Source organism: Morone saxatilis, unplaced genomic scaffold (genome assembly GCF_004916995.1).
Source record: "Morone saxatilis isolate NCDOM2014 unplaced genomic scaffold, NCSU_SB_2.0 Contig22, whole genome shotgun sequence".
Taxonomy (NCBI): Eukaryota; Metazoa; Chordata; class Actinopteri; family Moronidae; genus Morone; species Morone saxatilis.
Genome location: NW_023339785.1, coordinates 10609286 through 10624837, shown reverse-complemented (window position 1 = coordinate 10624837; position 15552 = coordinate 10609286). Strand labels below are relative to the sequence as shown.

The 15552-nt window shown below is 40.4% G+C and overlaps 2 protein-coding genes across 2 annotated transcripts in view; one reads left to right on the top strand and one right to left on the bottom strand.

Annotated features, from left to right (window-relative positions):
- lamp2 (lysosomal-associated membrane protein 2) overlaps positions 1-7806 on the top strand; it is a gene marked incomplete in the record, with an annotated part of 12958 nt that extends 5152 nt beyond the window's left edge. Inside the window, 3 exon segments of the mRNA XM_035669561.1 lie at positions 1204-1258; positions 1340-1510; positions 5667-7806. Of these exon segments, the coding sequence (XP_035525454.1) occupies positions 1204-1258; positions 1340-1510; positions 5667-5809 (369 nt within the window).
- A 925-nt stretch (positions 7807-8731) lies between these two features.
- atp1b4 (ATPase Na+/K+ transporting subunit beta 4) lies at positions 8732-14132 on the bottom strand. Its single transcript, XM_035669703.1, has 9 exons — positions 13938-14132; positions 13678-13746; positions 12865-13081; positions 11158-11286; positions 10938-11042; positions 10388-10587; positions 9949-10005; positions 9733-9825; positions 8732-9632 (listed from the first exon to the last, which is right to left on the bottom strand). The coding sequence occupies exons 2-9, from the start codon at positions 13741-13743 to the stop codon at positions 9471-9473; spliced, it is 1029 nt and encodes a 342-aa protein (XP_035525596.1). The 5' UTR covers positions 13744-13746; positions 13938-14132; the 3' UTR covers positions 8732-9470.
- Positions 14133-15552: the final 1420 nt, after the last annotated feature.

Genomic DNA, 15552 nt, shown 5'->3' with positions numbered 1-15552 from the left:
TTTTAGACCTTAAAATGTCTTAAATGTGATTTTGACAGGTCTTAAAAATTGACTGGATTAATGAAGTTAATGTTACTCATATAGAGTTGTTTTTGGGAAAAGGTTTTATTGATCGTGCTGTAGCAAATACAAAACGAAACCAGCATGGAACCGATACCAATTTTCCTCCGTTCCTTTTTGCCAGTATGGACGTAAAATAGATCATTAAATTGTGTTAATTAAGGTTTTAAAAAGTCTTAAATTTACCGGTCCAAACCTGCACAATATACATTTTTCTGTCATTTTTTAAAATGTCTAAAACATTTTGGCCATTATAAAATCAAAGTTGTCAATTATAGATCAGTGGTTCCCAACCTTTTGAGCCGGATGTACTGGTTAGTGTGACAAAATATTTAGACTACTTCTATAATCTTTAATTATCAGTAAATCATCTTAGTACATTTTCAAACTCAAAATCCAAATATTTTACAGTATCATCTTCTCAAAGCCGCAGTAGGTGACATTTATAAAAATAACTCTTTTTATATTATATAATTATAATATTTGCTGAACTATATCTTGACAGCAGTACATGAGAAAAAGAATTTGGTTCCACTGGCTCCTCCTAGTGCTCCCAATGGCATTAGCAAGAACCCACCTGACCGAAAACAACCAATCTGAGCCAATAAGGGTCTCAGATGTGGGGGACTTTTCCTGGACTTGTATCACAGTAAATAGAATATTTGGTGCTTTTGGACTGTTGGTCAGATAAAATGAGACATTTGATGACATCAAGTTGGGATAAAGAAACATTGTGATGGAAATTTCCAGTAATTTGTAAAAAAAAAAAGAGAAATACTCAGATACGCAGATTAATTAATAATGAAAATATTTTTTATTGGCAAGCCTAATCATTATTTTAAATCATATTATAATTTCTATTCACCACTATCTTCCTGTCTTTGGTATTGTTTCATTCAACCAGTTGGGAATCACTGAATTAGAGGGATAATAAATACTGTAACATGGTTCCTAACGTTATATAACTTCACAGAAATAGACAGAATAGGATGCAACGAACTGTTCACTGACAGTATCACTCGACCCTGAAAAAAGAAAAGCGAAATGTTTGTATCCTGGAAGTCCTGGATGCTTAGTCTGTATTATGCTTTTAGCCTAATTGAGAGAGCTGTATTTTCTGATCTTGTACTTTCCGTCTAACAGGACACAAAGAAATTCCGCCTTCACGCTCTGAACATCACTGGAAAGACAAGTTCTGGTAATGAGAAGAATCATATCTACCCGCATAGACCCGGCGCCACACTGAGAAGCGAGCTAATGTTGAGTTTTGTTTCCCAAGGTGTGGCGTTTTCTGAGGCCAACACCAACCTGAGTCTGTGGGAGGCGCCTGTCAGCAGTTCCTACATGTGTAACAAGGAGCAGAACTACACCATCACCGGCCAGCTCACCATCTACACCTTCGACCTTCAAGTACAGCCCTTCGGAGTAAAGAAGGGTGTTTTCAGTACAGGTAAGTTCTCCTTTAATGTGCCGACCGGGCCATGACCAAACTGTTTCATATATGGAGTCTGAAGGAAATGTCGATGTTACAGCTGATGACTGTAGAGGTTGTAAAGTGGAAGACGGTTTTTGTTCTGTTTAAATCAACCAAATGGATTCGCTTTATTAGTTTGTACCAGAACTACGGCTCGTTTGAAAATGAGTGCAGACGGTATCTCCGTTAAAAAAAACATTAAAGTTTAAAATGATTATGCACTAAATGTTTCTGTTTATGTAACAGTATAAACAGGCACATTTAAGTTTAATTTATTTGTTTAATTGTAATTTTGTACTATTGGGAATCACTATAAGACACTATCACATTTTGGTTTAATCAGGTGTCCAGCTCAAGATTTCTTTGTTTTCATATTTATGCCAGGAGGAGCTCAAACACCTTAACACAGTTTGAGCTCTCTTGCCTCAGGAAAACATAAAAACACTACATTGTGTTTATTAAGTAAAGCAAACTGAGTGACACCTGCCTGTTGCACATTGAACAATCAGCAGACCCTGTAGTAAAGTACCCGGTTTAGTAATTTGTACAATTATACAGCGATCGGAAGCACTGACCTGATTATTTTTAGAGCTAGAAAAGAAATCGCATGCTTCCACCACTCAGCCTCAGTCGTAACTGGTGCTGCTTTAACTTATTAACTAACTTAAAATGAGCCTAGTCCATTTTAGGCTCCTGAAATGGGAGTCAGGTCAAACACATCCGAATTACCTTCTACAGAATCTCTAAATATAAAAAAATATGTTTAAAATGTATCTACTGTCATCTGTCATGCCAAAGACATTCATTCATGTAACAGCTTTTAATTAATTGTATTAAGTGTTTGAGTATTTTGGCAGTAAGTTGGACAGCTCAAGTGTTAAAGATGGTAAATAAGCTGAAGTGCTGCGTCAGTCGTGTCTCTTGTTAATCAGGAAATCACCGCTCCACCTGTTGACTCACTCTTTCTTTATCTGCAGCCCATGAATGTTCATTGGATGACACCAGCATCTTAATCCCAATCATTGTTGGCGCTGCTCTGGCTGGCTTGATTCTCATTGTAGTGGTCGCTTACGTGATTGGTCGAAGAAAGACTTATGTTGGATATCAGACCCTTTAAATCCAGTTTGCAGTCGATCCTGAAATATCACGGGGTTCCCAAGCCTGGTCCTTGGGATTCATGTTCATGTTTATTTGGCAAATAACTTAAAAAATTCAAGAGTCAAACTAAAGTCTCTGCTGGAATAACATGAGATGCAGTTTTATAAAACTGACTGCCATCAGAAAAACAGATGTAACTGTTTGTTTTAAAGTTATTGGTCGTTATGAGACATGAAATGCACATTTTTGCCTCTAAGGTTAAATGATACAATAATAAGAGTCACAACCATGTAAAGATGGAGGGTTTGGTGTTTTTCTCAAGGACCAAACTTGTCTACCCCCAGTGTTTGTGTTTAATTTCTGTTGATGTCTTGTCTTTCCTTTTTTTTTTTTTTTCTTTGTTGTTTTTTGTTAATGAGCAAGTACAAGATTCACACAACCTTCTTTATTTTCTGTTTAAGTAATTACAATCACATGAAAGGTAACATTGAATATACATTATTTTGAGTTCTTGGAGCTATACATAAAACATTTATTAAAATTTGGACAATTAAAGTTTGTTGCTGTCGGATCCTGCACTTGCTCTTTATTATTTTATCTTTGTGCACATTTTTAGTTTTTACTTCCTTTTTATGGTTTGACTTTTCATCTCCATAATGATTTACATCAAGACTCATGAGAACGATCATTTTCACAGCATTTCGACAGCATTTTTCTCCACAAATCAGAGAAAGACGGCCAATCAGCTTTCTTGCTTTGTTCCCAGAAATGCATTAAGAAGGATGAATGTCTAGGTTGTCAAAGGAAATCAGCTTTAGCCCATGTTTGCCCCTGTAGAGCAGGAGAAACATTGATATTGTTGTCCTGATTATGTGGCTGCAATCATCAAAGTGTCTGTTGTTTAAACACCATTCGACCTTTTTCATGGAAGACATTTCGACATATGTCGAGCAGTGAAAGTCCAGGTGGAACTAATGATGGTTCGTTTACTTTCAAGTGTAAAGGTCCTGGAACTGACGAAACTACATGGGATGCAACCATTGTTAGTGTTAATAATCTGGGCTTTTCCTGGTACGCCGTGTCCAAATGTCTGCCGTTTAAAAGGTCCCATACATTTGCACATGCTCCAGTCAGAGAATATATCTTCATAAAGGTCAGCTGTTTATTCTCACATCCTACATTATGGCATTAGGTTTAGAAAAGGGAGAATTTCATTGTGTAGATATTCACTTTCAGCACAGACATTTCTGAAACGAGGATATATACAGATAAATGCACTAAGGCGCTCTTTACATTTTTGTACTATGTTAAGACTGTTGTCACATTTTCTCACCTGTGGTTAGGCCTGGGCTTGGCCTGAGCTCTGAGGGCTGCAGCTGCACCAGGGGACGTTAAAGCTCCTGAAACCTTTGTTTGAAATATTTCAGTATTTCTCTGGAACACTGAGTATTCACGACTGACCAAGTAACAATCAAAGTTAAAGTTCAGGAGGTATTTAATTACGAGACTTTACAGTAGTTAGTGAAATAGGTTTATATGCTTTACCGCTGATATTTAGATAAGAAGATCGACACCAATCTCATGTCTTTTCTGTTAAATATGAAGCTACAGCCAGGAGGCCGTTAGCTTAGCACAATGAGTGGAAGAGCTGGTTCTGTCTGAAACTCTCTCATGGCTATAGCTTCATATTTACCGTACAGAGTATCAATCTTCTCTTCTAACTCAGCAAAAAACAAGTGTATTTTCCAAAGCATCAGACTATTTCTTTAGAAGCTCTGCGTATCTGGATCAAGTCATTTGACCTTTGCGGGTTTGGTCGGATCACATTTGTTCCGCAGTGCCACACCAATCTTCAGATTTGTATTCCAAAATTGTTAAATCCACTGAGGTTTGTGACATAATCTCATGTGAAATAGACACAATTGTTGCAGGAAGATTGTGTTTTCATGTAGGACCCTGCCACTCGTAGTAAGAAGCTGAAAGTAAGTTTTCAGGAGCTTGTAAGTCAGGGAATTAGCGCAAGTTGCAGGATTGCAGTGTCAGGGATGGAGGCCAGCCTCAGAATGTGTATTTCTATGATAGAAAGCCAATGTGACACGTGTTAGTAGCTGTGTATTGTTGCTTAATTCTAGCACAGTGCTGTGTACTGCCTGCGTTGCTCCAGCTCTTCAGGACTGAAGCAACGCAGACCGTAAACTACGCTGAATATGAGAATGAACTAGAAATATTAGCATTTTTAAGTTGCTTATAAAAATGTGCTTTCCCAGGACGTTGTACATGTATATGAATAATGGCTATAAATCAGGTTTTGGCTTTGATTTTGCTCTTGTCTATTCCAGCTTTGTTTGAACTCTGCCTTAATATAAAGATGGTTTTGCAGCACTGGTATAAATATGTGACATTTTCTCAAAGTTAATCTCCCTTGTTCTCAATAAACCATCTAACATGCTCATATTCTGGACATTTCTGCCTTGCACAGTGATGGCTTTCTGTTTTTGTACATTCAGTAACTCACTAATACTGTTAAAGCAAGATACCTTTTTTTTGGTAACTTGAATGATTTTGGCTCGTTATTTAATTCCCCGTCACTTGTTGAGAACATTGCACACACATGTTCATTAAAGGGAATTTTGTGCTGCAAGACCATCGTGTTAAAGATCAATTAATGTGTGTTATGTAGATACAAATGACTGCTGATTTCATCTCCATTCTCACGCTGTTGGCTATGATAAATTGGATTTCAAATTGTTGTCAGACTAAAGTGGAGCTTTTTAGTATTTTAAGATTTATGGAAAATAAAAAAGCGTTTCTGCCCTGGACACTCGAGTAAATGTTTATTCCTTCTTGTATAACTATAAAAAGGTTCCATGTTTCTGTCTGTGCTTTACGTAATACAGTGCTTATTTTAAGTCAGTTGGCGACCTACTTCTTCTTCTTTTTCAGGCTTTCATTCATTAATCATGAGTTTTTTATTTGAATTCTCCTGTTCAGCCTATAAGACTTTCACCTCTCTGCTCTCTTCACTCTCGTCTAGCTGTGGAATGCCAGGCTGATGCAGAGAGCTTCCTTGTTCCCATAGCTGTCGGAGTTGCCCTGCTTGTTCTCATTCTTATCGTTCTGCTGGCCTATTTCATCGGGAGAAAGAGAAACATGGCCACCGGCTACGAGTCTTTCTAGTTAAACTTGCATTATTTCGATCTTTTATGCTACAGGAAGGACAGTCAGTAAATCGCTGCCTTTTTGCCTCGCTGCCTTTTGACTAATTGTCAGACCAACATGTGTTGTATTGATGTCTCTATGTAGTGTTTAGTGCTGCTGACTGCCTGACTGTCTTCATAAAAAATCGACATTTTGGGAAGTAAGCTCATTTGTGTTCTTGTTTAGGATTAGATGAGAAGGTTGATTCCTCTCTCTGATTGTGTGTTAAATATAAAGTTTGACTCAGCATATTGCATATTTCCCTTAACGTCGGACTACTCCTTTTTTAAGAATTTCCTTTGTTCGTTCTGCCTGAAATTAATGTTCATCTGGAATAATAATAATAAGTATTAAGCACATGAGTGATTTTCTTGTCGTGCCTTTGGAATATTTAATGACCCGCTTTCTTCTTCTAATCTCCACTACATTTACATTATTTGAATTCACGTTTTGTAGGTTGAGCTCCTTTCTTGCTGCTCTGTCTCCTCCTCTAAACCTTTGTGGACTGTAAATATCCTAAAACCCTGTTTTCCGCCGACTAAAACACTAACCTGCTGTCTGTCTCCTTTCTGTCTGTCTCTGTCTGTCAGCTGAGGAATGCTTCCTGGACTCTGATTTGAGCTTTTTGGTGCCCATTGCAGTGGGCGTGGCACTCAGCTTCCTAATCATCCTTGTGCTTATCTCTTACCTGATTGGCCGGAGGAAGAGTCGCACTGGCTACCAGTCTGTATAATCCAACCCAGCTGCTTCTGCCTCTTGCACCCTTTCAACCCTCACAGCTCTTTAAAAACACCTTCCCGAACCACTCCGCTGCCCGTCAGTGCATCAAAAGCATCCCAAATTTCTGTTGTTGTTTTTTCTTCTTCTCCTGTTTCCCTAAAAACGACCTTGAGCTTATTTCTCGTACACAGTCTGAAATTGATCCCAGCAACCACCCCGATTGTTTCCTTGGTTTTGCTTTGATGCCAATGACTGAATCAAGTACCAAAACATTTATGATCAATATTGCATCGTTTGATTGTAGATTGCATGTTTTGAAAATTAAATTTATGGCTGTGAGTAGCCGCCCACCTCCTCCTCTTCCACCTCCTCCTCCCCAGAGTACCCTCCCTCCTCCCTCCCCAGAGAGGCTTTTTCCTCTCGGTTTCTGTGCTGTACAATAGTATACGTGTAAATTACTCTCTTGTATAGAATGAATGACATTGATTTTTGAAGACGTGAATGTACGAGCAAGCTAACGGATACACAGTTGTCATTCATACCCCAGGCGCCACTGTTTTAATGTTTGTTTAACATAACGTAAATGAACAGTTAAATGAAACTCTACCTGTTGCACATGCAGTCACTTACTTGTAGCTTGATGAAAGGGACACTAACTTATAATGACACTTTACCAGCATTGGGACCAGTTTTTGTTTCTTTTCTTGTTTTATTTTGGAAATGTGTGATGGTAGGTGTTAGTTTCTTCTCATGTTAGGCTGATTTTTCTTTTAAATGTGCACTTCTCTTAAAAGATTTGCATTTGAATATTTGGTGAATTAATTAAGCTGTCGCTCCCTTTTGACCCTGTGTTATTTCACAAGTCAAACAAATATGTTGGCGAATGGGTAACGAGTCAAATAACTGGTTTAAACCGAAATTGGTGGCCAGAATCAAACTTGGTTGAATGTACATACGTTTGTTCTTTATTTAACAACTAAAAACCTGGTTAGAGTGATATCCCTACACTACCCTTCCATGTGATAATGCAGTAACATAACAAGAGCAGTTCAAGAATGAAGACCATGAGTAATATTTCTTAAGTCATTTATCTGATCCTCAGTTGTGTACATTCGATCAGTTTTGTGCCTTTCTGTTGTGCACCTCTGAGATGCTTGCTTGAAGCTTGTCTCCATCTGATGAAGAATGTGATGTGATGAGCTTGTTTAAAACACAAGTGGGGAACAAGTTAAATAAAGTTTTGTTCTTGTTTTGTATCACTGTCATTCTTTTAACAGGAGCCTGCAAGTCTTGTGACGAAAACTGAATTCAAAGGTTAACAGGGGAAACTAAACCGCTGTGGTTGCTCAAACTGTTCGACTTTGATCGACGACGTGCTTTTTATAACCTGTAATGGTACTCAGAGGCATGACTCTCAGTCCAGCTATTACTGGCGTTCAGAAAGATATGCAGGTTTACCCAGAGGTCAAGCCGGTCAATGTAAGCTTAACTTGTTACTGAGAGTATGTGGACATAAACGGTCAACCTGTGGTTTGTTGTGTTGGTTTTGTTAACTTAAATTACTTTTTTAAAATTACGTTTGTGTTTCAAAGTAACAATAATTGCAAAATCACTTCTTTAAAAACAATTATTTTCCTTAAAATATATACAGACAGGACCATGAAGCTTTGTTAAAGAACATGCTGTCAGCCCATCACTTTAGTCCAGACTGAAATGTCTCAACAACTGTTGGACGGACTGTCAGTAAATTTGGTCCAAATATCGATGGTGCCCAGAGGATGAACCCTGATGACCTTAGTGATCTCCTGACCTTTTTCCTGTAGTGCCGCCATGAGGTTCACGTTTGTGTTTTTGAGTGATAACTATTGGATGAGTCGCCATGACATTTGGTACACATTCTTGTTCCTCTCGAGTTAAATTGTCATGACTCTGCATCCATATTATTTATAGAGTTTTACTGAAAATTAAAAAGTTTAGATGTTATTTTGTTAAGTTGATGTAGACTATTAGTCCCATGTGGAAGAAAACTTACAGTACATACCAGAACATTGTATTTATTATAAGAACTATAATAGGAATAAATACAACATTGATGCCAAGTTTAGTAGCACATTTCAGTTATGATTAATACTATCACAAAATAGTTATACTTTTAAAATGGTACAGACCTTATACAAACTATTTCACAGTACAATATGTCTCTTTATTGATCAGTCTTGTGTAGTATTTCATTTTCAAAAGCAAATGTTTTTACAAAAGAAGGCAAGAAGTGGCTTGTGATGCTTTATCATAAATGTATAATACTGCTCTATTCAACAAAAATATAGTAATAGTGTATTTGCAGTCATTATGTCTTTTTACTGTGTAAGTACAGTAGAAGTCCTGCTTTCAGTGTTTGCATGATAGTTCTTTGAATTCTTACAATATACATGTTTGAAAAATATAATGCAAAACAAATTAGTACACTTTATCACACAAATGTGCACACAAAACCACAAACTATCCTGATAAACAATGTTTCTAATTGCCTATTAATGTTTTTAAGTCATAATTGGATTTGCATAGCCAGAAATTCTAACTATTGGGCAGAGTGTAATTTAGTTTGATTAATCTTGCTAATCATTACAAAATGTCAGGAATTGAATTGTAACTCACTCTACCACTCATCCTGTGCTCAGCACTGTTTGTTGTGGGTGCAGGTACCGGTAGCACGCTCAAGGTACAAAGATACAACAGAAACACAAGAGTAAATATCTACTTCTTGAGGAATTTGTTTCACAGCAGAAGACATGGATATTTAAGAGGAGAGGGAAATTACATATTTCATGGAAAATAATATTTCAACATCATTTTTTTTTTCTTGTACATTTTCCTGCCTCGTTGTCAAAGGAGCATCCTGCTGTCAGCGGTATCTTTGCCTTTACGCTCCGACGTCCAAGGAGAAGGTCACACTGCCCAGGTAGCGGTCAGTGGGTGAATCGTTAATGATTCCCTTTCCGTTCAGTTTGCATTGAACTTGGATGTGAGTGTCGATCTGCACTCCTGCAAAACGCACAGCCACCACCGGCGCAGAGTAGTTTACCTGAGGTCGAAACAGGTGTTATTTCAGACTTAATAAAGAATAAAGAATAAAATCGTGTGTGCCACAGCGGTGGTCCTCGAGGATGACAACTCTCACTCACATGTCTGAGCTTCCCATAGTATGGATAGTACTTCAGGTCAAAAATGCTTCTGGGAAAAAACTGGACTTCTCCCAAAGCTTCTGGAGGTCCTCTCTGAAAGAAGTAGTAGTCATGTTTTCCGGATCCACACTTGGTTGCACGATACAATTATGATTTTGTTACTGTTGCTTCTCACTGAGATACAAATTAGTGTGAGAGTGTTGATGGTTACTGTACCTTGACTCCACAGGTCACATTTATTGGTTTGCCCTGGCCAGGTAAGTAACCAAGAATCTATTGAAAAGTAAGAATAGTAGGAATAATGTGTCATCATGGAAGCAAAAGGGATGCATCAATTCAAATATTCGTAGCTTTATTGTGTGGACACACTGTTCACATTCACTGAACTCCAGCAGGAAAATGTTTATTGTATATAAATAATAAAAATAAGATGCAAAAGTTTACTTCTCGGAAGAAGCGCCCACACTTTCCACAATGTAACTCTAATGTAGTCTACTTGTCTTCATTCTCTCCGTTAATGGCCACAAGATGTCACTCACTGAGAAACCTGCAAGCTTCAACAGTCCAGTAACACACTGTGTCCCGGCTGTTTCATGTTTCCTCTTTTGTTTTTTGTGCTGATGTGCATTATTTTGGTGACTGACACTCATCTTACCCGATTCATTCGAAGAAGGACACAAGGCTTTCCCACAGAATAGCCATAGTGGGGGTCCTGCAGCCCCGAGCAATCCCCCAACCAGGACCTCTTGAACTGACACGCTTTCCGCTCCGCGCTCTCCTCCAAGTCATCCTGCATGAAGTATCTGTCCTGTGAGCAACGAATATTCTTCCTCTCCTGAGCGGCATCGTTATACGCTGAAAATGGAGAGCAGAGAGAAAGGAGGCAGAGAGGGAGGGAGAGAGGAAGGCATAAATAAATCCTTGCTACAGCAATGCCCTGCCAGACTCAGGCCTCTGATTAAGGAAGCTTTACAAAAGCGGGGCGTGAAAAAAAAAATGCACTGAATGGCTGCACTCTGCCCACAAAGAGGCTTCCCTTCCCAGCATGCCCTGCAAGAACCAAATGGAAAAAGGGGACAAAGGTAGTGAGGATGAGGATTAACTCATTGCATGCCTGCTACACTTTAAACAAACTCAACAACCTCATCAGATCCCCCAACTTTAACACCGTCCCCCCCCAACCATCACAATCACCACTGACTCACATTTTAGATATTCATCCATAGACCTCGCGTACTTCTTCCAGGATTTGCGATCAGAGGCGTTAAAGGCGATCTCGTGGCCTTCTAGGTGTGGGGCCATCGTCATACCTGCCAGTGGAGACGCAGAGACAGTCAACTGTGCTGAGACTCAAGTAGAAGCAACGGACAGAAGGACAGTGGAGGGTGGTGCAATGGAGTGGTTTGAGTTTGGGGTTATATTTACCTGGTGGCATCACTCTATCATTGAAGGTTGGGTGGTAGGGACTAATAGACCACAAGAGGCAGAACATACAGCCGCCAAACATGGCTGCGAGAAACACATAAAGTGCAGCATAGAAGAGAAGGATGAGGCCTGAAAGAGGAGTGAGAGGATGAGTTATTAGGGTGAATGTTTATGATGTGGTGATTTGCACCAAAGTGGTTTTACATAACGGACAACTCTCAATAACCCGTTTCTCTAATCTGACTGGAGAAAAACAATGAACCATAAAGAATCTGCACTTTCTCTCAGACTGTGTGGTCTGTCTGGACTCCAGCTACTGTCCTTGATCAGGACGGTCACTAATTTGTTTACTCATACAAAAGCACTGCCCTCCCTTCATGTCTGGAAATAACTCCCAATAGTTTAGGTATAAAATCCACTGTACTGAGCACATGTGAGAATCCCATATGAGGGAACCCCAGAGAACTCTCATTGTTCTGCTATTTTCAATTAACAGTCCATTAGCAACTAATCAAGCCAAACGTGCTCGAAATTAAATGGCTTTTGCTGTGCAGGCAATTTCACAGGGGACTAGTTGCAGCCAGCCTTGCGTCCCCAGAGCCACAAAGGCCTTTCTGTTTGAGCTCAGTGAGAATTCTCCCAGCTGTCCTTTCACTCAGGAACACAGTGAACCTCCGGTTGCCATCGTAGTGAAGGTCTTTTGCAGCCATAGAGGCCCGGCCAGCTCCAAGGAGCCCCAATCACCCCACTCTGGTATTGTGTCCTCTCTTGCACACTCGTCTCACAGGACACACAGCACAGACTTCAACTCAGGGTCTTTCTTCGTCAGACACATGGGCCCCACACTCCTCCACAAGTGTGCACACACTGGTTATGTAGCTGAAATGAGCTCTCAGCTCTGCTTGGGACCCAGCGTTTCAGCTTATGCAAGTAACACACACTTTTGCTTGGATATTCTCTCTACACTCAGTTGGATCATGTTTGCCATTGTGTACAGTGGTGGAGCTGAAGGAGGGGGCTCAACGGCGTCACATAGTTACTACCCTGGAATACCAAGAGGCTGCTCCATCATCATTGACTCAACAAACTCGTCCAGCCTGTCGCTTGTGCCAAAAAAACCTTGCCTGCACCAAAGCTCTCAGTTTGGCAGTGAGCTGTATGGATTAAAAAAGACAAGAGCATCTCTACGTGTTTAACTGCAACTGAGGGGCCATAAAGCATGTTAAGTTCAGCGATGAGGTCGCCAAGGCTTTGGGAAAGAGGCTGTGGAGAGCATGGTAAGATGTAGAGGAATGTGATTCCTGGCCAATAGCGAGGCCCGGAACAGTGCGCTCCCGCTGAGGATACGTCCCCAGGCAGTCTGTTTTTGTCGGGACACTCTGAATTATCCATGCACCTATGTAAACATTGAGCATAAGGACACACACACACTCACAGCACAGTGAGCAGAGTCACTGGACTGCGGAGACATTTCTCACCCTCCAAACAATCCCCGAGTGCATCTTTTAAAGACATTTAAACACTGTGTCTGCTCTTAAGCTCGTTTAAGATGATCTGACTGTAACACACTTAACATTACATCTGTAATCATTGGACACATGCAGTAAAAAAGAAAAGAAAAGAAAAAGTAATTTTTTCAATAATCCAAACGTCCCTCCCCATAAACCCCCCAAACGACACAGAACCTGTCTTTCTTGGTCAACTCACTCCAGCTCTTTCCAGAGCGACCCATGAATTCGTTGGTCTCTGCATTCCACAGGTATGTCTTCAGGTCGTCTATCTTCTGGTGGAGCGTCCTCTTGGGTAGCGGCCTGCGCTTCCATCTCTCAAAGTTCAGGTCTTCCTGCTCTAGAGGCTGGTGCTCGGCCAACTCCTCCTGCTCTTCCTCCAGCTCTTGGCCGTGTTTGAGTATCACTTTGTGAGGCTGGTGGAAAGCAGAAGAAGAGAAAAAGCCCTCACCACACATATTCTCAACTGCTAAGTTCTGCAGTCGACCTATTTTCTTTTCAAATCACTGCAGGAAAAAAAATGGCATGCCTTCTGCTCCGAGTATGACCGATGATATAAACTGCCAGAGAGTGCTCTGCATATTAATGAACATCGCACTGCTGGTCCTGTCCCCTGTTTCTGCAAATTATAAACCCGCTGGTGACCTTTCTGGCACTCGTTGGGAGAGCTGACCTCCTCTGAGTGGACCCTCCTGCTTGGAGCAGCAGCTGCAGACAGCAGAGCTGGAGGGTCACTCTGACAGCCAGATGTTACTCACTGACTCTCAGCATCCACGGGACAGGACACACAGATCCCAGAGGAACCACAGGACACAAGTCACTTCATTTGTGAGAGCCTGGCCTTTAAGAGAATCTGCTGTTAAATGTTTAAAAAATGCTGTTGTGAGCTTTGAGTTTTGTGCCTATAAACAACTGAACTGAGGGCTAAAAGATGACTTAATTTGCTAAATCTGCTTCAGGGAACAAGGTGATATATAAAGTTACATGTTTTCTATTTAATTTCAGCACTTACAAGACTTTGTGGATGATTTTTAAGGAGCGTCTCTTCAGCTCCTCCCTCTGTGGAACTGGGCTCCATGTTCTTCACAGAAAGAAAAAGGTACTTGTTATACCAATCACATCTACCATGCGACAGTTCTTTACATCAAGTTCACCAACATTTACAAAAACTTTTTCACAACAATGCCAAGCTATCCGACTCATGATTCAGTCTCCAGATCACAGAAACAATTCATTTCTACAAATAGAGTATCAATTAAAGTTCTGACATACCTGAAGTTTTCTTTTCAGTAAAAAAAAAATGCGGTTTAAAATGTCGAAAAAACCCTCTTGGCCCCAAGAGAAAAAAAATAATGTTTGTCAAAAAGTGTTTGGGGATTTCATTTGAAAGTTTTAGGCACGCAAAGGAGACCTGGTATGGAGAACCTCCTTCAACTAGGCGCGCATCATAGTGAATGAACGCTGGACAGAGGGAAACTGGGGGTGGGATACAAAGTGCTTTTTTTTTGGTCCCAGAGACGTTTTGGCAGCGATCTGGACCAGAGAACAGCATTCTGTACACGCACACTATCATCCATTGTCTCCTAAGTTGGGGCTAAAGACTAAAGCAAAGCATGAATACAACATTTATAGCTTATCCCCAACACAAGACACTGCTGTCAATCATTGCCCGGCTGCATACTGTACGTGCACACACACTCCAACAATTTAAACTTTTTATTTATTTATTAATTGATCGGCCTTCTAAATAACATGAAACAAAAAAAAAGCACCATAATTACATCATGTATCACTAACAGCTACTGTCCCTGCACATGCATGTACATTAATCCCGCTTTCCAACGCCAGCAACCTCCACAGACTGGCTCAGGAACAAGCGCTCACCAGAAGCTTCCCTCTGGTGAAGTTCAAGTAGTCTTCATCTCTGACCCCATCAGCACTCCGGTCACGTAACGCTCTGGTACCCCATGTAAGAAGTGGGAGAGAGAGAGGGGGGGCTTTTGGGAGGGTTTTTACCCCCCTCTTCTTCTTTTTCTTCTTTTACATGAAAAGAGAAATTGCGTCATGGAAAAAAATCTGTTCTTTGAGATTTGCGCGGCAAAAAAAAAACAAGAAAAAAAACATGTGCGTGTGTTTGTGCGTCTGTGTGTGTTTATGTCTTTAGTGTATGTTACAGTGAAAGCCAGTGACTCTTCTCACCATATGAGGGCATTTACAGAGACAGCCTATGGAGAGCAGTTCATGTACCTGTGCATGCAGAGTAATGGCAGCTGTACTGTATCTAAGTGGCTGGGTTGCATCCTCTGTGCCTTTTCTCTGTACAAGTGGTTACACTGTGTTTGTGCAAATCTCAAACTCCATGACCGGATTAATTAGCAATGGGGCTCCGGAGCACAAATGAGCTGCTGAGCCCCAATTAACTCCATGTTCATCACACACTTTTCTCTAGGCTCCAGTCCTACAACCTGGAGCAGTTTGGGAAGTTCCAGCGCTCAAGAGCAGTACAGTATGTTCACTACCTGGTACACAGTGCTTGGGATCGAATCCCTCAAAGAGAGCTTTTTCACAGCAGCAGTTTTGACATGAAATAGGGTAAACCCAGGTGTTAGCAGTGATTAAGGTAGCAGAGCCTTTCCAGTGAGGCTCAGTAACAGCAGCCTGACTCTGACCTGAATGGAACAGGGCCTTAATTAGTGTCATTAATAACACTTGTATTGACCCTACTATTTCATGTCAAAATGGCTGCTGTGAAAAAGGTCTATTGTCGGTCTAGTAGCCATCCTGTACACCCAACAAAACACTTTACATCTGCAAATGTAATAAGAGTTTATCATTCAACTCTTTTGAATTATATCAAATGTTACTGTATGCAGCATTGTGTGCACCA

What these genes read in the sequence shown, in the direction of transcription:
- atp1b4 (XM_035669703.1), bottom strand. Translation starts at nt 13,743, where the DNA reads ATGGAGCCCAGTTCCACAGAGGGAGGAGCTGAAGAGACGCTCCTTAAA. An exon ending in TGATAGAGTGATGCCACCAG is followed by an intron (nt 11,043 to 11,157) that starts GTAAATATAACC and finishes CTCCACTGGCAG; the next exon opens with GTATGACGATGGCCCCACAC. An exon ending in ATGTGACCTGTGGAGTCAAG is followed by an intron (nt 9,826 to 9,948) that starts GTACAGTAACCA and finishes TACTTCTTTCAG; the next exon opens with AGAGGACCTCCAGAAGCTTT.